The 26,479-nt window shown below is 34.5% G+C and overlaps 1 protein-coding gene across 3 annotated transcripts in view; it reads right to left on the bottom strand.

Annotated features, from left to right (window-relative positions):
• Positions 1-26,479, bottom strand: part of LOC118267589 (uncharacterized) — a 236,205-nt gene that overhangs the window by 60,138 nt on the left and 149,588 nt on the right. For 2 of the 3 annotated variants that reach the window (XM_050694351.1, XM_035581660.2), the window contains 4 exons: positions 23,814-23,930; positions 21,846-22,057; positions 20,341-21,726; positions 13,991-14,079 (listed from right to left, as the gene is read on the bottom strand). In XM_050694351.1, coding sequence (XP_050550308.1) covers positions 13,991-14,079; positions 20,341-21,726; positions 21,846-22,057; positions 23,814-23,851 — 1,725 coding nt within the window. In that variant the 5' untranslated portion in view covers positions 23,852-23,930. The remainder of the gene's footprint in view (positions 1-13,990; positions 14,080-20,340; positions 21,727-21,845; positions 22,058-23,813; positions 23,931-26,479) is intronic. The other variant, XM_035581662.2, reaches the window with a different exon arrangement.

The following is a 26,479-nucleotide window of genomic DNA, read 5'->3' as shown; positions in this document are numbered from 1 at the left end:
TGTTACAGTTTTACGTTGCCTAGATGGCGCCACTAGCGATTATAGTCTCGTCAGTTTATAATAATTAGTAACATAATATGTTTTAGACGCCTAAGGGCTTAAACTCGATAACTTTCAATACAGTTTTTTATACGACCGTCCTAATTTTGTGCGGATCCGAAGACTAAAATAGAATGTTCATATCCAAAATTCTTTTTTCATCTATATGCACATGTTTATTCTTCAAACAATGTGTACACAATCCATCTCTTTCACTAAAGCTGACGAAAACTGTGATGGAGCGTCCTTTACACCTCTTGCCTACATATTAAATTCGCCTTAAATATTACAAAGAGGGTACCAAAAGAGAATGAAGCCGTAGGATGCTTTTTGCAAACATAATTATGATTATGTCAAGCAAATTAGTACTTTAATCACAATTAAGTTTAAGGTTTTAAGATAGGGATAATTACAAGTAACGGTTATGGTCGAAAAGACTTTTATTACAAGAGTTTTACCTGAAATAAAAATATAAAATGATAACCTAGAAAACTCCTAAACATGGCCGTATTACAATCCTACACACATTAACACATTTTCACTGTAGGTGTTTAATGTTGTATCAAAATCCATTTAGTCTCTATCTACTTCTAAATGTTTCCAGTTTAGTTTTACGGTGTAGGTGTTGGTATGTTCCGAATATACAATATTATAGATAAATAATGGTTTTGAAGTCAACTTTTTGGTTCACTTACAAGTTTGTAATGTTTCGTAATATTCTAAAGTAAGTATTAAGTGATGAGAAACAGTATGTTCGATTGCGTGGTAGTCAAGAAAATAAAATTATTCTTTTCTATAGAATAAATTTTATAAAATAATAATATAATTTTCTTGATAATATATTACTCGGGCTCATACTTATATGGCCCTCTCTGACTCTTTTCTGATGGCTCTTTGAGACGCGCGCCGTACGCACGGGTTTGGTTCTGGTCGGGCGGCGAGTTATTCTTAATTATCTTCTATTGTTGTTTATAAAATAAATAACTTAAGAACAAAGAATTCATTAAAAAGGTTTACCTATTATAGGTAAAGCTGATCGCTATCAAGGGTTAAACAGATGTGCCTGAGAACAATTTCCTAAATGGTGTAAATGAGAAACAATATAATACTGACGTGGTATTATAGCTTCGATTTATCTTTTCATAGATAGCATAAAGTTACGCTTTTTTATTCAGTTAAAGGGGTGAAAATGTTTACCTATGTAAACATTTTCACCAATTATGTAATACCTAATATGGGCACAATTTTTTTTTTTAGAGACCAAGTTAATAATTAAGTATTACTTATTACAAGAATAACTTAGTACTGTAAAACTGTTAGCTTAGTTCCAGTAATGGTTATATTTACTAAAAATGCACTGAATTATACATTATACTGAGCAATATTTCATATTCATATTTTTATGATTATTTAAATAGGTTTTGTTTCTGTTTTATTGTTTGTTATTTACACTCACAAAAATCACAATACGTTTCAAATGTATTTTTTCGAATAACCCATATCAAGTCAGAACTTTGTTGAACCCAATATTGAGTTTTAACTAGTTTTTGTTACGTTTAGTTATTCGATTTTGTATTTCGACTACATTACGATACGATCTATATAGCTGTATCTTCCAATTACATTCTGTTGTATATTATCAAATTTAAAATTGATTAATAATTAAATGCCTATCTTTTATTTTTCAAATTAAGCACTAATATAAAACTTTACTATTAAGCTCAAAATAATTTAAGGATATTATTTAGCAGCTCACATTTTATATGTCAAAAAATGGGTCCTTCTAATAAACTCCAGTAGTTCCAGTACCTCTTTTATTCCATACATTAAAATATTAGCTTCTGTGCGCAGTGCATTATTTACATAAAGTAAATATCATAATGCACGCTTCTTAAAACTGGCAACACGATATTCAACTAATATATTCTTAAATAACTTGCTATTGCATTAGTGAATGGAACAAAACGTATGTAATATACTTAGAAACGTAGCATAAAACAAGAAAAGTAAGAAAAATATCGCGAGGTAACAACCCTAATAAACGTACGCAGTAAAGCGAGCGTGCAGCTGCGTTACTGTATCATAGGTTCGTGTTATAGTACCGTCATGCAACGTTACTTTGCAAGTTGCAGGAGAACGAGTTTGTTTAGCATTAATAGGTTAGATTAAGGTTTAAAATAAGTATACAATGAAATAATATATTAAATGGCTCGTTGCATGTTGCCATGTTCGCTAAGTAATTAGAAACGTAGTATAAAACAAGAAAAGTAAGAAAAATATCGCGAGGTAACTACCCTAATAAAGGTACGCAGTAAAGCGAACGTGCAGCTGCGTTACTGTATCATAGGTTCGTGTTATAGTACCGTCATGCAACGTTTCGTTGCAAGTTGCAGGAGAACGAGTTTGTTTAGCTTTAATAGGTTAGATTAAGGTTTCAAATACGTGTACAATGAAATAATATATTAAATGGCTCGTTGCATGTTGCAATGTTCGCTGAGTAATGGATTCACGACTTTTTAGATTTTAAAACTTTCGGCAAGTGAGTGTCTATTAAGGAAACTTTACCTGAAACTAAAAACTAGCTGATTATGGACTTTGTGACTAATAGGTATCTTTAGTACGTTAGCTATCTGTCAATAAAAGTCCCGCATTTCAGTAATTAAGATGAGCCAGAACAAACAGACAGATAGACAAAAATTGTAAAAAGTAAAACGCGGTTAGGTACTTCAATATTACAAACAACACTCCAATTGTATTTATTAGTTATACTAAAAATAAAGGCATAACATAGTACCTATATAACATAGACACATTTTACCTATTGTGTAAATAGATTACATAATAAGTAAAACGTCTTCGCTAACGGAGCTGCTCGTAACTAGATATTACTGATTATGAAAATCCAATAGGTTCTTTCTTTCGTTTAATGAGTTAGGAATAGAATTGATCTCAGTAGTAACGCTAGACACTAGATGTACAAGGCAGACTAATTAGTTTTACAAGTAACTAAAACGGATTAAGTCAGATTCAATTAACACAAGATTAATGATAAGGCTTTTGTATTAATTTGAAACAATTAGACGGGTGCTGTCGGAATAAAATCAGATATCACGTAGACTTTATATTTAAATCATATTATAATTTAATTAATTTACCGCCTTGGTTGTCAAGTGTTCGCAAGCGTAACTTTCGACTAAGGTGTTGCGGATTTGTACCTGAGTTGAGCAAAGTATTGTTCGATGTTTTTCCAATTTATCGAAAATTTTGATAGTCATACTCCTGAAAAGTTTTAACACTTATGGGAATCCATTGTGATGGTAAGTTTATGTGAATGTTACTATTAAACCTTAGAAAAATGTCCCAATTCAAAACGAACCCTAGCAACGAATTCACATCGCATGGCTCCAACATATTGGCCCCATGGAAAATTGCCTATATCTTATTGCGTAGCCCAAATGTTGACATATATTGAACCCACAGCCGACTTCATTTGACTAAATTGTTCATAGCTTGCAGAGCCCAATAAAAATCACATTTTATGAAACTCGTATATAAAGTAATGCGTGCATGGAAAGCGTTTTCTGCGCCACACGATTCAAACCGACATTTTTTTTTTCGAAAGAAAATTACGATGACTTAGGAAAGTAAATTATTGTGCATATTGCAGTGAACGTTGTTAATCAAGTTTGTATATTGAAGCGTGTTTGTTATTCAATATTGTGTTTTCGTTTCTAAGATTCCGGATTTTTAGGTACGATTTGTGTCCAAGAGAATTGCCAAAATTATATACTACGTACACTATAGCCTAAAAGACTTAAATGCGAGAAGAATGATATATTTGGTTACAAAATACCACGTATAACATTAAAAAGATACCACTACACCACAGCTAATAAATAAATCGAATATACTTTCGATACAAATAAATATTCCGATTCATTTTTATATTAGCCCTGTTCACATCAATGTACTTGATGAATCTCTAAACGATTAAACTCGATGTCTCGATTATTTCCAATTCACTCAACAGGCCTCTTCGGTTGATTCAAACTTAGCCGTTTGCTTGAGAAGCACTTAATACGGGCTGCAAGAGCGACGAGTTAAACGACCTGCTAATGATGATTAAAAAACTTATATTTTATGCCGCACATTCATTTTTGTTTATGTACGTACGAAATTTCCAAGTTTGTAATAAGTATCGTACTGAAGTGTTGTTTTTTATTAAGAGACTTGGTAAGCAAATATAAAAATGTATCATCATGCTTTTTAATCTCCAAATGTGTTGTCACTTTACCTATTAATGTATGTAACACTCATTTTTCACCAGTTACGTGTCGTAGATAGTAGATTTAACCTCTGGTAGCCTATTGTCATATATCAGGGCATAACTTGTTTTTTTTTCGGTTTTTCGAAAATTTCTATGTAGTAGCACGGAGTCTGGAATTGTGAGTACATGGGACATAGGACTTACTACATAGGACTTACAACACAAATGGTGAAAAGTGGTGGTGTAGCGGCATAGCACGTGCCGTAATGTGCACCTCTTCCTACTGCCTTTGCCCCTTCGGGGATAAAAGGCGTGACGTCGTTACACACGGACCATAACAGGCTCCGACCTATTAATGCGAAATTTTCGAAAAACCAAAAAGCGTCTTGCCGGGTTCTTGCCTTGGGAACGAACCCTTGCTCAGCAGTCGCAATTCACACTCGCCCTACTAGTCAAGTCAAGGGATTTTGTTTTGTTTTTCAAATGAAATAAAGATTTTGCGAGCCCTTTGAAGGTCTGATTTCGTGGTTGCGACTGCGAACCGTGAAATTGGGTTGACTTTCTATATTCTTTTGTTTACATCGAAATTGATTGAGCGTGATTTATTGCGACGGAATCGGGTAGCTTAAATCTCAGTATTATTACTATGTTAAAATCCGGAGTTTGAGTTTTCTACAAAATTCAACTTGTGTGTGTCTTCAAGTCCCGAGTGAACAGATTGTTCATAGGTAGGCGTGCTCCATTATTGGCCACATCATCGCTAACCACCAGACGTGATAGTGCCCAAACGCCATCCTATTAAGTATAAATAAAATATATCAAAGGTCTCTTAAAATATTATAAATGAATATTATTTTGATTCAAAAGCCATGGCTTTGCAACTACAACTATAATAGAAAGCCTTTCATTCAACAGTCTTATTTCCACTAAAAATCGTTGAGACAACACCACATCGTATCAGCGAATATTTAAACGAAAAGCAACTTTATCAACAACTTAATTCGGTACAAAAGCCGTTGACTATAAAATAAAGTAGACTCGACTCCTTTGTTTATGCTTGCGAAGAATTTTATTCAGTCTTTTGAACCCTGTCTCCACGCCCCAAATTTATTTTTCTAGCGTATCGCCGGTACCAGGGTTAGGTTTATTTTCCCCTACATCTTATTATGCAGCGACATTTTGTACAAGACTTTGTTTAAGGGTAATTCTGTAATTTGTGTTTCACTTTTACAAGGGATTCCTTTGTCAGTTTTTGATGTATTTTATGCTTTAGTGTTTCCTTGGTAAGTTTAGATTTTCAAGATGGTTTAGATTTTTGAGTGTGGTATAGAATATGCTTAAGTTATTGCGATATCCTAAACTTCAAATAAATGACGGAGAAAGAGAAAACACGTTATGCATCTTTCTCATGGTATAGCGGCCCCGAAACCAAAACCCTTAGCATGTAACTTTTGGTGATTTCTTCTTCCTTCTTGCATTCTGATATTCTTCTTGTAATTGACCAAACTTCAATAAGCATACAGGTATTCAATTACATCAGGAGCTTACAACAAATATAGGAACAACAAATATAATTGTTATTACTGAGACTCCTAAACAAAACAAAAATTTAATTAAAACTGAAGCCTTACTCGGGTAAGTTTAAAGTTTGATAAATTTATTTGATACCTGCCAAGGCTCTGTAAGCAAGGCCCGATCAAAGATGTCCAATACCGCTAACTTGAGCCGTTCACACTGAACGTGCGCAATTTCAAGGAGACAAATTTTCATTAAGATCATTGCGGTGATAAGTCAAGCGTACCAGACAATATTATCGGTAATATTTTATTGGATACACTCATTTTTCTTGCGGTTAAATTTTATGTTTTTTTCGGCTATTTGTTGTTGATCTGAGTAAAGATTCAAACTAAAATGATGTTTAATTTATTGATAAGATTGAATTTACTGCGAACAAGCTTCTGTTAAAAAAAGCAAAAATATTATTCCACTTTACAGCCAGATTTAATTAAAAAGCATTTAAAAAGCGATTTAAAAATTCTATTTCAAAAGGGTTAAAATTGTTTCGAGTGCCGCTTCGCTGCTAAATCCACAAAAATTCTTTAATTTATCGTGTAAACATTTTATGGGTCGCTTGTGTACTGGGGTGGAAACCTGCCTGTTTATACGAGGACAACATATGGACGACAGGGGGGGGGGGCTTAGTATGAAAATTTCGATTGGTTTTGCCAGGAGGTAGATATTGCTACCATGGATTATAATATAAACCAAATTAAGTTATACCGCGTGGAAATAGATGGAGTTATATGCAGTAACGGAGTATTCATTTAATGTGACAAACTAATAATATCTTCAGATTTATTTCGTTGCGGGACTCTTTCTTCAATATTCCGGTGTTTTCATAGTGGTATCTACTGTAGATCCTGGCTTACAGGAGTTGCAGCAGTAAGGGAGATTAGGGTAGGCTTGTCCCATAAAAAATGAGACAAAACGTTATGAAGCCTCGCATAACGTAAACTTTCCCTCTCTACATAAATTCATAATCGCCGGCCATTTACGCAATCAAAAAGCAAATTCTTTTATCTGTTCATCCAAATAATTGTAAAATGTTCAACATTTACTTTTGCACTCCCGAATAATGGGAAACAGTGAATCGAAGGAACAATAGTCCCACAATGGTCTTCCTAATTAATCAAAACTCATTCATCTACACTGAATAGAAGTATGAATGACAAAGGAAAACCGTCTCTGTGAAAAATCGCGTGCCCCAGTATTTTGTCATTTTGGACGTATTGGATCTAAAACAATGTGACGAAAAACGATTAAGCTGAATTTCGTTTGAATTTTTATTCGAAATGCCTGTAGTTTCAGTCTTTGTTCAGTTCTAACGTGCAAACAAAATAAACCTTTGCTGCAGATTTATTGAGTTGACTAGGTGGGCTTTGCGTTTTGGAATTCAGCATGGAATGCTTTGTAACTATACCACATATTGTGATAGGATTGAGGCCAAGTGCTTTTTTTTTTCGACACGGGTGCTTTTATTTATGTCTCTCACGTGAACCCATACTTTTGTTTTTGAAATTTATTCGTTTGGTTTGTTTATTTTGGAATTGTCGTGCAAAATTGCAACTTGCGGTATACCTACAGATTGTTTGGTGTATGATCTGATATACTTCTTAAAAGGAAATCAAATTTTTGACTAAAATTCAGATTACATTAATATTCAGCCCAGAAAACAATGGTTTTTGGCCGTTATAGATTTCTCAAAATAATCACCCGTCTCCAGATCAACAGCAAAAAGTCCCTCTCTTTCAACAATAACCTCTTACGTAATTAATATTTGGGCAATATTAAAATTATTATGAGAAAATATAAAATTCAAAATCAACGCGTTGGGGATAATGGAGTGTATTGCCTCTTGTACTCACTGCAACATTAGGTAATAAGGAAAATACGCTGTTTAATATTGTTAATAGTCATCGTCATTAAGGGGCCTTAAAACGGGACAAAGGTTTGTTTCGTGAAAAAGTCATTACGTAATAAAGAAATATTTTACAAGACGTGCACTTCAAAAATATACCGTAATTTATGTTACTTTTAAGGTGTTATATACTAAAACAAGGCTAGCAGACAACTAATGAAGAAAGACAGAAAAGTCAAGTTCGGTTGTAAATTAAGTCAAAGGACAGACAGAGGATTTATTTTTAAATTCTTTTGTAATTTAGGTCGTCTTAAAATAGATCTAACTGTGGAGTGAAAACTTATATTGGGATTTGCCCTTTCAAATTGTCTGCATTTAAATTTGGGGCATAGGTAATAGGCAGTCAATCCAATCGTCTGACAAATATGGGGGTTATGGCATAGCCTCTCTTTAGGGGGAGACCTTTATTCAACAGTGGACGTGTCCCGGCTGATGATGGTGATACAGAAAAAGAAAATATTCCTCATATTTTGGGAAGGAAATTACTCGTAAATTATTATCGTTATATTTATACAAAGTTGCGGGTAAAATAAATCAAATAAAATCTCATTAATCAAAAACGTAACTTTGAGACAAGGGCTACTATTAACTCAATTATGAATGACTTAAGTCCTCATTTGATTTATTACCCTCATTATTTTCTGGATGTTAAGACAATTATGTTGATATAATGAAGTTGTTTTTAATTAGCCTACTTATAAGATCAAAAATTGAATGGACCGTGAATTTCTATCGATAAGTTCATGTGACTTATTTGTAGAAGTTAGAATAAATGGGGTTATGTTATGGGGGCTCTTTGTAGCTATACAGTCTTCATGTCACAAAGATTTAGAATAATACTTCTTGGAACTTCTCGCAACCAACTAACATTGCAAGGTAGTCAAAGTAACTTCTAGAATATTCTAGCTAACACATATTGCACTTGTTTGAAATATTGCTCTGTATATCTAATAGATCAACTATGAAGGAGATTGCGGATAAACTAAATCGAGATTGAGCCGGAAGGTCGTGATAGCGTCCGGGATTAATCACGCAAAGCCGAAGCCAGGCTTCGGGGTAAATTCATTTCTTCATAGTAACTGTAACGGACAAGCTACTTGAAAAGAGATTTAGTTGTACTTCATTTACTGTAGAACTTTTTATTGCATGGGATTTTGCATACCATTCCTAATATTTGAGACTGTTATAACAAAAGCTTTAAGTTTGGAAACAAATATCTAAGCATTTGTTTGTTATGCAAAAGTTAATTATTTTCCGTATTACCTTCGATATTTCTTTTTATTAAATCAGGTTTGCTCAAAAGTCAATACTTCTGTAAAGTAAGTTACTATCCAGTAAAACCTTTAAATATTTTTCTATACTTTAAGATCGCCTACGATACTGATCACTATGATTTAAATATATCCACACATAATTATATACTCTAATCTGACTCACACATCAATTTCCTCATGTTCCCTAAAGTAATAATAAGGCGAGACATCCCTAAACCACCGTCCAACTGAATAGAGATCTCAGTATTTGTTTCGTCATTCTCTCCGTGATTGATTCGCCTTCGGTAATAACTCTGCGTCAGGCTTCCCACATCTTTGATTAATTTAGATCTCCGTGTCCTTGTTATAAGTGACTGGCTTTATTTCCTACGGCGTTCAAGGTCATACGTATTCTACGGGAGCTAATAAGGTTGTAAGGTTCACGAAATCGTTTATTGATTTCCCAATGTATTTAATATTTAGGATCTAAAGAATAATTGTCTGACTATTCTGGACTGTAATTACTTATCTACTAAGTTCTTTTGTAATTGCTTTTTTTGATATTTTTGGTTTGTCTTTGAATTTGTTTTGATTGAGTATCTTTGTTAACATACACACGTGGTTGGTTGATGTGTTTGAAAGATTCTTCCCTGCTTCCTAAAACAGAATCCATTCTGATTATCATACGAATAGCTTCAAACCTGTATCTGGTTTAACAAGAACAACTCTGTCTGTCTAGTCTGATTAATACTCAATGTTGACCCCAACCTAGTAACCGAAAGGTCCGGAGAGAGGTGGAGGAGTTAGTATCCTATTATTATGAATATTTGTCTAACAAGTTCGGGTTTTACGATGAATTCTGATTTTCATGTGCCCTCTGAAGCACGAAGATGTAGGGGAGCGTATCTTCACCAAAAGAGCGATCGATCCTGTAGCAGATATTTTTAACCTCTCATGTAGGTACTTGAATGTACGTATTCTTCCTTGTATCTATGCTGAAATGTTCAAGGCTTCATAATAAGTTATATTTTTAATATACACGGCTTTTTGTCCGAAAATAAATGTTACTAACAGCCAGCTTTTGTGTTTAAATGTTGTAATAAATAATCAAATAAATCTTGGTTGATTGATTTGGTTAGGTTAGCTCTAATCAAAGTTGAAACGTGAACACGTGACACTACAAAACTTTGTACAAGTTGAAGTTAACTTTGTAATTCAAAAGGCTTTCAACCCTTCATTATCATGAAACCAAAATAATGTAACAAACCCGTTATGTGTCGACGTACATTAATTTTCTATTAGCTTACAATCACGGCATTAGAATGGAGTTACCAAAAAACCTCTTGACGTAGGAAGGAAAATTCAGAGTGTAATAATTATTTCATCAGGGCTGTGTGGGTTAACCCTACTCAATGTTTCAGTACAAAAGAGTAGCAGATTGTTTGATTGACAGCTCGATAATGTAGGGAACATTCGCCACATTCCCGCTCGTCCACACTTTGGGGTAACGGGTAAGTAAGGGGCAAGAGTACGCAGACGACCGGCGCCGGCGGTTGGACGGAATCGTAAAATGATTGATGACTATTTGCGGACCAGGTATAACCAGGTTTGGCCCTAAGAATAGAAAGAAATATTTATAAGGAGTTGCTTAAGTGGAATATAATGTGAATAGGATGTTTTATGTGGACGGGAAACGGGAAGAGAATTTCCGATAGGCTTTTATATGACCATTAAAACATATATACGTTTACTCCAAAATAAATGTATTTAACAATTATTTAGTTTTGTGTGTTTTATTGTGATTTTAGTTTTAATTGAAAAAATGGAGTGGTATGTTTTTATGCTTAACATTAATTTTAATAAAAGTAATTTGAATGAAAACGATAAATTGTGTAACCATAAAAGTTTATCGAAAGTCTGATAGTACTTGAGGGACAAATAAAATATAAACGAACGAACAGTGAACTTATTACAAACAGCTGTTAGCTGCTATTATCTATAATAACGTTATACAGACAACTCTATAGTTTTACGCTCCACACGAACTTTTAAGCCGATTAAATTATTACTTTAATGTAGAACAGTGGAGTTCTGGTAATAGCTAGAAAATTTGTTTCATAAACTACGTTACATCATTTATATTTATTGAAGTACCATTTTATGGTTACCACAACTTATATTTTCTGCAATATCTCTCATTTGCTACATTGACGTTAATCATATTCACGGTTATATTATGGTCTCCATTTAATTCTAGGGTTCGACCAACTATACTTATAACCCTTCCTAAAAATAGACTGAATCAACTTAAAATTTAATGCAAACATCAACAATATACGCAGCACCAATTACCCTATATACACAATAGGGTAGATATAAGTTTTTAAACTGACATGGTCACTAACACTATAATTAGAACTTATGACGGGATATTTACCATGTTTATTTAATTTGAATATCGGATTTAAATATCGGAAACTCACCAAATTAAATAAACATGGTAAATATCCCGTCATAAGTTCTAATTATAATAGGGTAGATGACTAATTTTTATTTATATGTTCATCTCGTAATATTAGACACATTTTTTATTTTCTTACGGAAACAAATACTTTCGCAGATATATCAATATGTAATATCGTGTGACGTCACTTCTAGGTACATTTTATACGCAGAATTGGCGGATTTACAATACCTAAACTTTGATTCGTTTTGTTTAATTAGTATTGTTATCTCATATGACAAAATAAAAAAATATGTGTCTAATATTTTTTGATTACCTAACCGACGCACTTTTTAATTTTCATACCCCGTCACCATCCCTATTGTAACCAACAGCAAAAGTATTTCGTGAATTTGTGTACGTGTGGAAAGCATTACAATGGCTGTATGCTATTAGCACATTGGTCGGGTCAGTATCGACAACATCCCCATATTGGTTATAGTCCAATAAGGGTGGGTCTGCCATTAGCCACTCCAAATGTATTTGTTTCCACAGTCCCGTTCTAAAAGGGTAAATTGAATGGAACTTTGTTCTAAATATAACTGAGAATCCAATTCACACAGGTATTTATTTCACACAATTTTCCTATCGGTTCGCAACAGCTCTCTCTGGTAAACCTGAACCTCTTTAACTGCAATTTTCAACCCGACTGTGAAGCTGACCTTTTCAACCTGACTGTGAAGATTATGGAAAACTTATTGTAAAAGAGATCTATCGTTATAATATGTCCAAGAGTTCAGGTGTTGACAAAGTGACTTGTTTATAATTGTTCCTATTTGGTATAAAATGGAATCATTCATAATGGGGATTTTAGGTTTTTCATGCCAAGGTTTCCCTTACCACCAAATACAAACTATATTGTTTAAAATCTTCTTAATTCCTTACTTTTGTAAACAATGTAGTTTGTATTTGCTGTTAACGAAAACCTTGGAAACTTCGGCAACACTTCCTTGTCTTAGTGAAACCTTTCAAAACCCTCACTCCAGTCCACAAAAGCGTAGAAAATCCTTTGGTTTACATTCAAATATTTCACCACAATATTGAAGGGAGATGGAAAACCTTGATCTACATATTCTCCGTTATAGTACATATCGTCCTTTGAATCTTTTCAATAAATATTATACTTTTGTGAATATCGTAAGATATTTGCGTGGTCCAAACAGTTATTGTAATAGTGGCCAATACGTTTTTGTATGGTACTGAATGGTTACAATCAGTTTATGTTATTGTACGAAATGACAGAAACGTCACTCTTTTCGTAGCTATGACTCCAAAAGAGTTAATAACAACAATAAGCTGCGTTTACTTTTTCCAATGGGAATAAGTGGAAATGGGGTAACGATTTTATTCTCATAGCCTAGCAATCAATTTGGGTAGTCGTTAATTTTATTATCATCGTCATAATTTTAGCCACAACACATTATCTTCACTAAAGACTTCCAAATCGTGATTTTTATCAGTCTTTATCAATTAATATCAGTTTTTATCAATTTTTAATAAATACGAACCTGCTAGGAAACCCCAGTGTACTTACTGAAAGTCAAATCCTAAAGACAAAAGTACTCAATTATGCAATTCCTTTGTAACAATGTTACACAGTTAATTCCAATGGAAATAAAAATAGTAGAAATTCAAATCACAAGCGAATCAAAGAACGAGATTTGAAGAGCAATTTAAATGAATTAACGAAATCGAATTCGAGTGTTTTACTAGGTCTGAAAGGATTGAACAGATTACAGGAATTTTACTTTACAAACGTAACAAAGTTGAAAATGTTCGTTTAAAGGATAAAGATAGGTGATTGAGGAGTCATTTTAGAACTTTTGTAGATTGATTTACCTGTTTTTAAACTGACATGGTCACTAGTATTATCATTAGAACTGACTAGTGAACTGGTAGTGGTGTCGTTAACAAAAAACGAACTAGTAAGAGGGTAGACTGATTCGTATGCTCATAAACATCCACCCGCATATACTCCAGTTCATCCGTGATCATGGCGCTTGCAACAGTGCCGAAATATCGGAAACTCACAAAAAATATCCCGTTTTAAGTTTTAATTGATTTACCTATTTAGTACCTAGAATATAACTAACGTTTCCTCCATTCTTTTAATGCACACTTTTCAATTCGTATTGTTTGTGAAACATCTCATTTACTAAGTAGTATACAAATCTGTTTCTATATTACTCAAACATTTAAAAAGCCGCTAAAGATGAGCCGTCTAAAAGACGAATTCAAACGATTTTCGGTCGACCAATGGCACAAATGCAGCAAGAGGTTTTTTCTCCAATCACTACAGCTGTCAAATATTGAACGTCCAATGGTGTGACACTAGCTAATTGCCTATTGGACGAAAAGCTAGAAGTTCATCACTAGCGACATCTGATGTGTAAAAATATTGTAGTCCCCATTAAAGGGCGTATAACAACTAATGTTTGTTTAGCACTAACCTGATTGGGTCCAGTGAGGTTCAGCCCACAGGAGTTGCAGCGAAGACACTCCTCGTGGTAATGGTTGTTGTCGTACAGCGGAGAGGGTTCTGCAATATTCAGATTCTATTAATATTATAAGTAATTTATGTATCTGAATAATATAAGGTTTAGTACCTAAAGGACGTTACGGAAATTATTCTTGGTTGTGTATATTAAAGTTTGGTTCTTGTTTATTTCATAATATATTTAGCTTAAAAAATAGCCGGAAAAAATTTTTCATTTGAAATTTTTTTTGTGTATTTAGTATACTAATTCTTAAGGGAGCTTATAAATGATCAAACATCACGCTACGATACAAAGAAATATAGCACAAGGGAGAAATTACGGGAGTGACCTATTCAGAAATTAATTATTTGCCATTTACTCTTTTTAACTTACCAAAAAAGCTAATAAACTAGAGTTCATAATTAATTTTGACTGCGTGTTTGATTAAGTTGTCTTACTCTGATAATCAAGCAAGAGGTGTCGAGCTCGATATCAAATTAGTAGTATTTTCTGATTTTGTAAAATTCTCAATAACAGCACGGAGTCTGTGCCCAGTACCTTTAGTTCGAGATTTTCTTTACGTTTAATATGATCGAAAGGAGATTGCGCGTTCAGGGCTCTGATTGGCCAGCTCGAATAAACCAACCAATCAGAGTGCCGAACGCGCTATCCTTTCGACCTTGTTAAAAAAAACAAACTCATACTAAGGGTATATTACTATTATATAGCAATAGGTATAGGCTCAACCCGTAATGAGTCTTTATTTTGTATAATATGCGTACATCTGCCTTTCTCTGGAGGATTTAAAAGGACATGACATTATATAACGACCTCTAGTTTCCTAGAATATAACTTTAAACCGCGCATATACCTTAATGGTCTTAAGTTTACCGATAGTTCACTTAGTTGGTAATAAGAGTCATCGAATGAAATCGATGCTTCAAGTTAAACAACTTAGTCTGCAAACAGTTTAGAGTACTTAATAAGTCAATTTAATAATAGAGATAGAGGGATAGGGTTTGAATGATTTTGTGGTAGGTTTAAAAGGTTTTTGTAAAGTACATTTGTACCTCGAATTTATTGTCAAGATGTACCTAATAATACGCTTCGATAAAACAGCGGCGTGTTTAGTTAGTTCTTTCAATTTATGAATGTACTCGTATATGGGAAAGTTCTATCTATGCTAGTTTCTATGCTAGATTCTGTGCTAGTTCTAAAACTATTTTCTTTCTGTGGCGATTCATAAAGCTATCCGTCCATAGGCCATTGCACGCATCGGACGGATCGCAGCAAACGGATAAATTTTTCAGACTGCATCCGTTGTATCGGCAGAGTTAGTACGCGAGTATAAGAGGAATCTTTTCGATGATAAAATGAACAGATGTCACGACAAAACTTAAATCGCGAAAGTAAATTTTGCTTATGATTTATGATGATATACGGATAGATATTTTCGACGTAGTTATAACTGTTTTTCAGCAGCCCGTCCCGCGTCATCACCTAACCTAGGCGGGAGATCTTCACATCTCATAATACCTTTACGATCATAAAACATTCAAGTATTATCGTATTAAACATTCAAAATTTCACTGCTATTGTACCTTTCATAGCGAAGCGAAATTTTGTAGCTGTGATACTGATTAAAATATAACGGACCTACAAGTTGCCCTTATAAATCAAAATAACCGACTCTTAAGAAAACAAATGGGTGTACAGTTTGTTCACAAAATGAAGCTTTGCCTTATAATAATTGAGCAATAAAAATTCTATGGCCACCCTAACATGGTTAGCAACGGAAAGTGAATTTAAATATTTAACAAGATTAGTATTTCAAGTGATTAGTTTATTACTTCAGTTTAGTCATTTAGGGAACTAATCGTTGAAACAATAGTAAAATAGAAAAAAGGAAACATTTGTAAAAGCTTTCAATCTTTCCTTTTGCATTTCGATTTCAAGTTTTTACATGAGTTGAAAAAGAAAACTATAAGCACGATATGATACGTTTAACCAAAAACTGAAAACACGGTTTAAGTTTATAATAGCTAGTAGCAGTTTCAAACAAATTAAATTAACGTGGTAACTGCATCAAAACCCATCAAGAACTTGTCCTAAACTGTTTAACGTTAAAAGGTAATAAACACACGTGCTTTCATCTTGAATTTAATCTTTATTACATTTTATGAGGCTCGTGTTGCGGTTCTTACACTACACGATAACACTGAGCTAATAGCTTTTACAAGATCCTAGCAAACTGCATATTACTTCACTAACTTTTCGACTTGTAGCCTGGCAACACTAAATTGTGCTTTAAAACTTTATTATCTCAAACCAGTGTTGCCAGAAACTACAGTGACATTTATTAAAAAGTGAGAGTGAAATTTCCCTGTTGGCACCGCGCCAGGGGGCAGTGATGTATCTCGGGAACTTCCGATCTAACATTTTAAGTACAAGTTATTGAAGACCCCTGTCGTAACATGTGACAACCACTTAGGTATTCTTAGCGGGTCCGCAATAGTTTCGAACAAAATGCATTATTGATCAATGTTATATTCAACAATATAAAGTAGACAACCTCGACACGACCACCTAACTTGATGAAAAGGGTCCTCTCTTTTCAAAAGGTTACTTAGACAGCAAACTGACACTTCTTTATTTGCTCAAATGAGACTTTCCTTTGCATTTTACGAAAACCAATTTTTCCACCAAACCAACTTCTGATTGATCACAGATTACACTATTTGACACTTTAATGCCGCTCGAACAAGGTTCGAAGCCTAAACGTTAGATAGTCAACTGTTCATTGTGTTTCTTTGAACAAATTTTGATAAATGGTCCTCAAATGAGATATAAAATTTATAAAACTTTGTCAGGGTACTTAAGAGTCAATATTGATTTTGTATTTTTATCATTAATTTATGTGATTCCCGGAGTTGTTCATTAATTCATGTACTTATAAATTCGATAAAGTTTCGCCGGAAAGCGAATAAATAGTACATTGTTATACGATGTTCGGTGAATTGAATCACTTTGCAAGTTAATAAAATTTTAGGGCCATTTAACTTATTTTGTTGTATAAAGAGACTGCAGAGATAAAGTGGGACTTTAATATGGAGATATTGAACATTGCCATAGAAACGTGAATGTAATTAATGTGATCATAGTAGACGCAATAAAGTTGGTAGTAAATAAGTATTCTCATCTTTTTATAGGCGAGGAACAGAGCGGCGATAATATTGATGTTACGAGACTATTACAATGTTGTTTCAATATTCTATGCGTTAATGGATACCGTTATTAAAATAAAGCAGGCGTCTTATATCGGTTATTGGAAACATTTTATGTTCTGAGTATTTTATCGCTTTTGCTCTTTATGCGTAGCTTTGTGAAAATGGAACTTCTACTTTTATGTATGTTTATAAAAGAAAACACTTATATTGCCTTAAGTGGTCGTTTCTATAATGACAATGTATTTGTGTAGATTAATGAGATACTGCACAAATGTAAGGATTAAAGAAGATTATTAGAAGAAGAAATTCTCTTCGACGAGATTATTTTCATTAATTAGGAAAAAACTGTCAATTACTTAAAAGGAAAATTCCCTTTACTATAGTAAGTCATATACATATAGGAGCCTTGCGACTCGAAGATCAGTGTAAAAATGGGATGGTTTTATAGATTGAATATTAATATAACTGAGGCCATAGTCTTGTATTGCTAAATATACTATCACACCCACAGGTCTGGTGTAAACTCGACACAGACCAACCGTAACAGAAATATTACTAAGCTCTTTAAATGGACATCAAAGGCAAAATTTTCAAATGAAAATATACGTTTGAATAAGCAGAAAAGTAATATTCTTATTTAATTGAGTCAGTTATTTTGAACACGTGTTTTTTCTCATATCGGTATCTAAAATAAATAATTAGGTACACATGTTTTACTTATCGACACCAGCAATTTATACTGCGCTAACTCAAAAAGCGTACTTTACAGTAGAGGCGTTTAAAGGTGATAACTTTTACATTAATTAAGATAATTTTTTGAAATTTGGTATGCTTAATATTTAATTTATTCATTGTAATATCTCATATTTATATTTCCTTAATTATTTTTATTTTTTGATTTAGCGCAAGTTAGCCGTATATAAACGTAATTCATCAAAAAAATGTTACGTCTTATACACGTCTAACTAACGTTAGCGTAGTGTAGTACGGGATGTCGTAGTGCATGAAGGCAAAGTTTTCCAATGAAAATAAACGTTAGAATAAGTATTTACAGAAAAGTAATATTCTTATTTAATTGAGTCAGTTATTTTGAACACGTGTTTTTTCTCATATCGGTATCTAAAATAAATAATTAGGTACACATGTTTTTACTAGTGTTAGCTTGTTTAACAAAATGACTAACTGGATTTGTAGGTACTTTAACGGATAAAGGGAAGTTTTTAAAACAATTTTGTTAACACATTTTGTAGTTTGCGAGTTTAACTTTTAGTTTATTCTGTGTATTTAGTGTTTGGTTCGACACTAAAACTTCACTGAAACATATTCACTAACGAAAATAATTTTGTGGGCATTACTTTATTTGTTTGAAGAGCTTTGGTTCTCAAAAATACACGATTACTCAGTATGAGAAAACTAATTCAAAATTAACTAACAGATAACGTATTTATCAATAGCATTTTAGTCATTGATTAACACAATTAGTAACATTACAAGTTAGGAAGAATAGTTTTAAAGTTTTCGCCTCCGAAACAATTGATGTCAACTAAAGTGTGACTAAGATAGGGACTCGATGGAAACCACAGAACTATTAAATTAACGGTAGAAGGTCACAATATCTATGCTATTTCGATTTTCAAAGGACTGTGTCCCTTTGTCGTTTTTCAGTGGGGCGGACAATTATATCAAAGGATACCCTGATTGATAAAAGAAAGACGCTGTCATAGGCTGCTTGCGAGCTTCTGTATTTTTAGAAATTTTAGCTTAGTTTTATTAAACGAAAATACACATTTGTTATGACAGTTACACGATCGTTTGATAAATTTATTAATAATAAAAAATTACGTTTCTTAGATTTAATACCAAGAATTGTTTTTTTTTTTATAAATTTATTATTTACAAGTATTTAAATCACTTACCATATCGTTTCGGCTCAATTTTGACGCTCGTTATTTAACTCGTACAAAAGTAATTATTTTTCGTATTTTACAATTTATTATCCCGTAAAAATATTATGTAAATTTTATATATTAATTCTTACTCTAACATTTATTTACGACACGAAAACTACTTGGTGTTTTGTTACTTTACAGTCACACTTATTTACAGGTTAGATACAGTTCAATGTTTATTGTTTTGCACCAATTACACTGGCTCCTGATAAGAAACTTTTCTTATCACGTACACCTTCCCACGGCACGAACAAAACATACCATAAAAATATATTTCTCGAGTGTACAAACTGTGAATTGTCAAAAAATATTTATTAACACAAACCGAGTTTATACCACGCTTATTGCTGTATTTTATAGGAAAACAAGATTCGTTGTAACGTCTACGTTGAATTATTGCTCACGATTTTTTTCTCGCGAATTTAGGCTGTCAATGTTATGTTATTTGAGGTTATTCGTTGTGTACGGCACGTCACTTTCGTTCTAGTAAACATGGCAGCATTCGGCAACAGATGACAGGGCGCGGGCGGGCGAGCCTGCGCCGATCGCTCGTGTTCATCTCATTTCGTGGTCCGCGCGACCGCGCTGCCAGTTCAAAGTGGCCGCCCGAAATCGGCTGGGTTCGCCGGTGGCGCCACTCGGGCCCCACTCCCTCGGCAAAGAGGGATTCTCCCGTCAACCCTCTTCTTCCCGTCGGTAAAACAGTATTGTAAGACAGAGACAAGCGAGATGCGCGTGAATCGATTGGCTGTTGAAAAGGGGCGGGGGCTGAGCACGTGGCTGTCACTGTTGTCAGTGAGTAGTGCTCGTATAGCGATTGAGTTTGCTGTTGTAATGCGTTTCACGTCCCGCAAAAGCTCTTTAGCGCGTGTTAGCTAAAAGTTGTACGTAGCCCGCCAACAGCGTTAACTTTAACCTTAACTTCGAGGACCGATTTCTAGTAATGAATGATCTTTACCTATTTATTTTATAAAGTATTATATGACATAATCATAGGGTTTTTTGTAGGAAATAAATTATAGTTTTTTTTAGTAATAATAAAAACATGTTAACTATTTAGAATTTATGCTCAATTTCCTATCTGATTTATTAGAGTTAAAAAAGTTAATATTAAAAAAAGAAAAAACTATAATAATAATAAACTTACCAGTTTGCGTGCTGGAATCGAAGAAGGTGCTGGTAGTTTCTACAGTCATGGTTCCAATAGTTCCATCTAGTATTTGTGTGGACGAATCTCTGCGACCTCGTGCACGCATGCATGCGTCATCACTTTGTGAGCTTTGTCGCCGAAAGTTTCTACATCTGATCATCTCCTCAGTAGTCGATTGCCGTCGAAAGCCCCGAGCTATTAAGATTTCTTCAGTTGTAGATTGTCTTCGAATCATTGTCCTCTCAGGTGGCCGAGCGCAAGGACTCGGGTCTCGGCTGGAGCAAGAGCTTGATTCTGGACTCCTAGCTCGGCCCATCCTGGCACACGAGGCTTGTCTTCTTAGTCGGCTTCGTCTTCTCGCTGCTGATGGGCTTAACTCTCCACCACCAGCTCGATCTGGGCTTAGTTGAGATCGCTCTCGTCTCGGTCGTACCGCAGAATCGGGACTCAAAGAATCTCTTCGAGCCCTTCCTTCATCATCAGGTCCTAAGGAGGGTCCTGAATCCCTTCGCCTGGTACCAGGTGGCCCTATTGGATCGTCAAAGGCAGTAGCTTGACGTTGCAGTCTTCCAAGTCTTGTTGGGCTGGCCGCAGCTCGAGAATCTCTGCGAGCTCGACCACATTGGGTAGTAGAGTCTCTACGTCCACCTAAGTTTGGAGGAGAACGGCCACCGGGTGTGACTTGTGTTGCTTGAGCAGACTGTGTCGTCTGCGACGTTTGTGCTGTTTGGGTAGCACTACTATTAGGTGGCGTAGGTGATGTAGGTGAGGGTGTCACAGCAGATGTAATTATGGTAGGCATTGTCATTGTAGGTTGACATTCTCCATCGGATCGGCTGGGTTCATGGATAGCTACCACAGTTACACACGGCATATGCGATGAAGGTCCAGGATCAGAGGACGCATCAACAAAGGAAGGTGGAGCAGGGGTTGGTGGCGATGTTCGCCTTTTCCTTTGGGTAGCCACTATACGTGGCGGAGCTACAACGGAATCACGGCGATGCCGATGCCCATCTACGGAGTCTCTGCGTTCCTTAGTTTCCTCAGAACCACGTCTTTTGATGCGTCTTTCTCTCGCTGGCATAACGGTTATTGAGTCTTTCCGGTCCCAATTTGGGAAATCAGCCCGAAAATCTTGAGGTGCCGCTTTGGAATCGCGTCGTTTGGAAGCCATGGATTTGATGCCAGAGTCGGCTGAAGAGTCGCGACGCCGCCTCAGTGGCTGCTCGTGCCGCGCCCAAGGTAGGGAGCGGGCGAGGTCCGCCAGGGTCTCTCGTCGGGAGAGCGGGGCCCTTTGGCGTCGAGGCGCACTGCCCCCGCCACCCCACTCGCGTAGAATATCGGTTAATTGAGCCAAAGAGGAGCGGCGGCGTCGGGGCCCACCTACAAATAAGTGATTTTTTAATGACATAATTGGAAAAAACACGAAAGCCACCAAAGCAATATTTTAAATGATTCAATAATATAATCAGTAATTGTTTTTCGCTCGTGATACTACGTACCTCTGGGTTGATTCTCGACGTCGGGTTCTGGTGGTGACAGGCAAGACACTTGTGCCGCCGAATCCCTTCGACTGCCCAGTCTTTGTCTCAAAGTTGATTCTTCTAAAGTAGATCGTGTAAGCTCGTCCCAGCCGTTGCCTCCAGCCCAAACCAATCCAACTTGATGCGACAGTATCGGTAGGTTGCAAACGAAACATATTGCTGTCATAGTCCTGTACAAAACAAAAGCACTATTAGAACACTTGTATAAAAATGTGATATAAACTGTTATAGTTGTGTAACTGACGATTTATTATTCCGAAAATTGATACCGCGATACATGGTGGTTCGTGTTCCCGGTAGCCGGTGCGAATAAGCGTGAAGTGACATATCGCGCCCTTGTGCTCGCATCACCGGCCTGATAACCGAACTACCGATATTAAGTAATAACCACTCCCCTGGCTGTCGACGTGTATTACATTATCAATAAACAATTGATGCGATACTATAATATTGTTGTTGGATTATAATTGTACCGTATTGGTTATCATCGACGAGCGTCGAACGTATTTATCATCTTGGACTTAAGGATGATATTAAGGTTCTGTGTTTGGTAGGGCGTCGTGAATTCAATGGAAACCGCTTCGCTTATTCTTGTTCGTCGACAACCTCGCAGACATGTTTACGATAGAGGCATACAAAGTGCGTATCGCTAGATAAAAGCATGTGATTGTTATTGTTGCGGTACAGTCAGTCGACGCATGATGTTTTGATAATGCCTATCTGCCGGTTATTCGGATGAGCGGATTCCCCTCAGTGTGACTGACGATCGAGAAGCGGTGTTTAATATTACTGAAGTGGAAACGCGGAATGTGCTCAGTCAGTTTGAAATCTCTTCACAATGGGATTCAATTTACTCGTAAACTTAAAGTACCTTGTAATAGATTAGTCAGTACATAGGAACGAACACTTGACGACTCGTATCGAATTTTCTACAAGCATCTTGTTCATCCTTATGTACAAACGTGATATAATCAAGTATATATTTACTATGTAAACTATGTATAAGCTATCCATCTACCTGACTGAACTTTTACCGAAAAACAGTAATTTGTTTGAAGTAAGTGATTTAAACGGCTTTTAGTAAAGTTGGTAAGTTTCAGAAATTAATTAAACGTTTTCTGGTAAAAGTTCAGAATTTATCGAAGATTAATTAATTTATGATAGGGAATTTAATATTATACTAAATTATTCTTTACGCTAAAGTTAATTAGGTTCTATTTTATCTACAGTTAAGATTTTGATTGTTCACCTGTTTAAACTAATAACTTATGTTACCTACCTACTTCTATAACTACAGTGCTTTAACTTATGAACTACTTATGATTACGTTATCTATTTATAATTATTATAATGAGATTGTCTCGTAACGGTATGTTTATGAGTGTTTGTTATGAAAGTGTTTTAAAGAAAGTGCAGATTGAATGAAGTAAGTTTAAGAAATGCAAAGAGAATTAAAAAGTACCTCGACGGCTTATACGGTTTCCTTGAGAATATTGAGTTCAAACGAAACTTTAAAAACATATGCAATTTTTCATCAATTGAAAAGATTTTAGTTAAAGAAGAGTTAGAGCGATAATAATTTTAACAGCCAGCTTTTCTGACATATTTTTATTACCCATATTAATCTGACCAAATAATAAAAACAAAACCCAAAATAAAGAAGCAAAAGATTGTGTAGCGAAACGACCGTGCAGTTTAAAAATTTTGTCAAGAAATAAACATGCATTTAAATGCCAATTTTATTTATATTTTCAAATTAAGATCAAAAAGCATGCTAGGATATAGAATTTGGGTTCGAAGCGTATTCTAAGTCTACATGCAAGGTTCATACATGTGTTTTGCGGGTGATGTTCGATGTTCATGATTTCATGCTTGGTTCAACGGTTTCATGCTTGGTTTTAATAACCATGCTTGGTTTCCAGGGACCTGTAATGGCGCAGACGAGGTGAGGGGGACTGAGGCATGTCGAAAGCCGGGTCATTAGGTCAGGACTAACTGAGGGTTATTCCCACATACAATTATCACATCAAACACTTTGCACATCTGAAACAATAGGTATAATAAATTAATCGTATTTGTCGCAGAATGAGGCCGTCTTTAGTAGATCGCTGAAATCGAAATTTGTTGAAGATTTAAAAATAAAATTGAGTATAGTGAAAGTTTATGTGTTTTTGTAAAAGTAGTGAGATAGTTGGTGTTAAAGTAGAAGAAAGATATGTGATTGTGTTGTTTGTTTTGTTCTTATTTTTCTATCGGTAACCTTTCTTAAAATAACTACCTAAAGGCGTAAATATATGTATATCTAAGTCGTCGATTCTATGTAAAGGTACTCCCGAGAGTATAACATTTCCTGAATAAATTCTTTATACAAACAAAGGAAATAAACGCCATTACTTCCTCCTTAATTATGTAAAGTATAAATGGAAGATCCGTGTTCGGTGTCATAAAGTAACAGATAAAGGTCTCTATTTTATTACGTCACACGTCACAAAATTGTTTTGGATACATCAAGTTTTAAATTCGACACGTAACTGTAGATAGATTTACTTTTATTCTATAGAAACTATGATTATGGTAAGAATTTTATTTTGTAGCGTAAGAATGAATGTGTCTTAATCTACTAAAAACCTATATTTGTACATCTATACATATAATAAAATCGTAGAAAAGTGCTGTCTGTACATTGAAAATAAAAATAAAAAAAATAGCAGGGGTTATTGTTATGTCGATGTCGAACCCAAAAATGTAATTAACTTTTTTTGTCTGTTTGTCTGTTTGTCTGTTTGTCTGTTCGTCTGTGCGCGCTAATCTCAGAAACGGCTGATCCGAGTTGGATGCGGTTTTCACGAATATATTGTGGGATGCTTAAATTTACATTTAGTGTTTGTTTCATGTCAATCGGTTCATAAATAAAAAAGTTATGTCAAATTAAAGAATCACGTCGAACATTCTATGCTTATACCATTAATCTCCGCAACTATTTGACGGATTTGGTTGAAATTTGGTACAGATATAGTTTAGAACCTTAGAAAGGACATAGATATATTTTTATTTCAAAAATCAAAAAATAAAAATAAGAAATTAATTATTTATAAATAATTCTATGTCGATCGTTACACGACTTCGGTTCATGTTATTGTTTTAATTTATCGAAAAAAAGTAAATAAATAGTAAAAAGGTATGAAAAAAATAATATCAATATAATAAAACATTTAGTACAAAGAAAATGCTCTAACGGAGTATAGATAATTCTATGTCGATCGTTACACGACTTCGGTTCATGTTATTGTTTTAATTCATCGAAAAAAGTAAATAAATAGTAAAAAGGTATGAAAAAAATAATATCAATATAATTAAACTTTTAGTACAAAGAAAATGCCCGAACGGAGTATAAATAAATAATCCAAGTTGTCTTTATCCTCGATAGATGGCGTTGGGATCGAAATAGATCGCGCTATGGTTTCGTTACATTCATTTGGTTGGGTATCGGCCGAGCGCTTCGGTACTATCGTAGAAAAAGTGTATTATCAGTCGTATGATTATTTGTCTGTAGTGGTCCTGCTGTTTCGTATATTCTAAATTGGTTTCGTTGTATTTGTCAATTAATAAGTTTATTTGTTGGGTTTTCCTGGTTTTTTGGTTAAACTATTTAACGTAGGTTTAGTTTGATATCGATTATTAGTAGTTACTGTAGTTAGTTTTTTTAATAAAATTGTAAGTCTAATTTTTTTTTAATTAGATTAGATTCAAGTCGTTTCTTTTAAATTATTTAGTTTAAGCTTGGTTATTATAGCATAGAGGATAGGTTGTAATATAGTTTCTTTTTTAATTGTTATAAATTCGTAATTCGTAGCTTTCTTTAGTTTTAAGTTAGTTTAAGTCCGTTTTTAAACTATTTTTTCAATGCCCTAAGTGAGTATACATCTATTAAATTCAAACGCAGAGCTCATTATGTTGATTTTTGAAGAGTTCCCTGGAATATCTTCCACATCTCATTTTTGAAGAGATCCCGCGAGATCGGGAACTATGTGGTTAAAACCAAAAATTTGCCGGAAGTCACTATTCCACGCGAACGAAGTCGCGGGCAAAAGCTAGTCTTTATTAAACTTGGTGATGTCTTAAGTTAATTCAAACCTAGCGCCACATCTCGTCTATTTTCTGCACTGTTGAAGAAAAGCGCCGAGAGTTCCAACCACAGTTCCTCCTGAAAGCTGTAGATGGCAGTGCAGTATCGCCACTGACTACAAAGTTTGCAATGGGCGTACAAGTTCCAAGCGTCGAGTCACAGATGGCGTTAGTTGTGGGTACGGGAAAATTAAGTGTTCCCGATGTTGTGATTACGTTTTTTTTAATATTATAATTATGTTATCGACATGTTAAATTAATTAACAATGTTTAAATATTTAAATTTAGAAAGAAATATATGTTTAAACATAACAACCAAATATAAACTCGTATAGTTAGTGCAAAATCGTTTTTAATTTAGTTTATTCGAAAAAAACTTGCTAGTTATGTTTTGGATTAATAAAAGCATGTAAAAATGTTACATGGTGTCAAATCGAAGTGCTGTGGGATTATGTAAAAAAAAATTT

Source organism: Spodoptera frugiperda, chromosome 6, assembly GCF_023101765.2.
Source record: "Spodoptera frugiperda isolate SF20-4 chromosome 6, AGI-APGP_CSIRO_Sfru_2.0, whole genome shotgun sequence".
Lineage (NCBI taxonomy): Eukaryota > Metazoa > Arthropoda > Insecta > Lepidoptera > Noctuidae > Spodoptera > Spodoptera frugiperda.
This window is presented reverse-complemented; position numbering and strand designations above follow the sequence as displayed.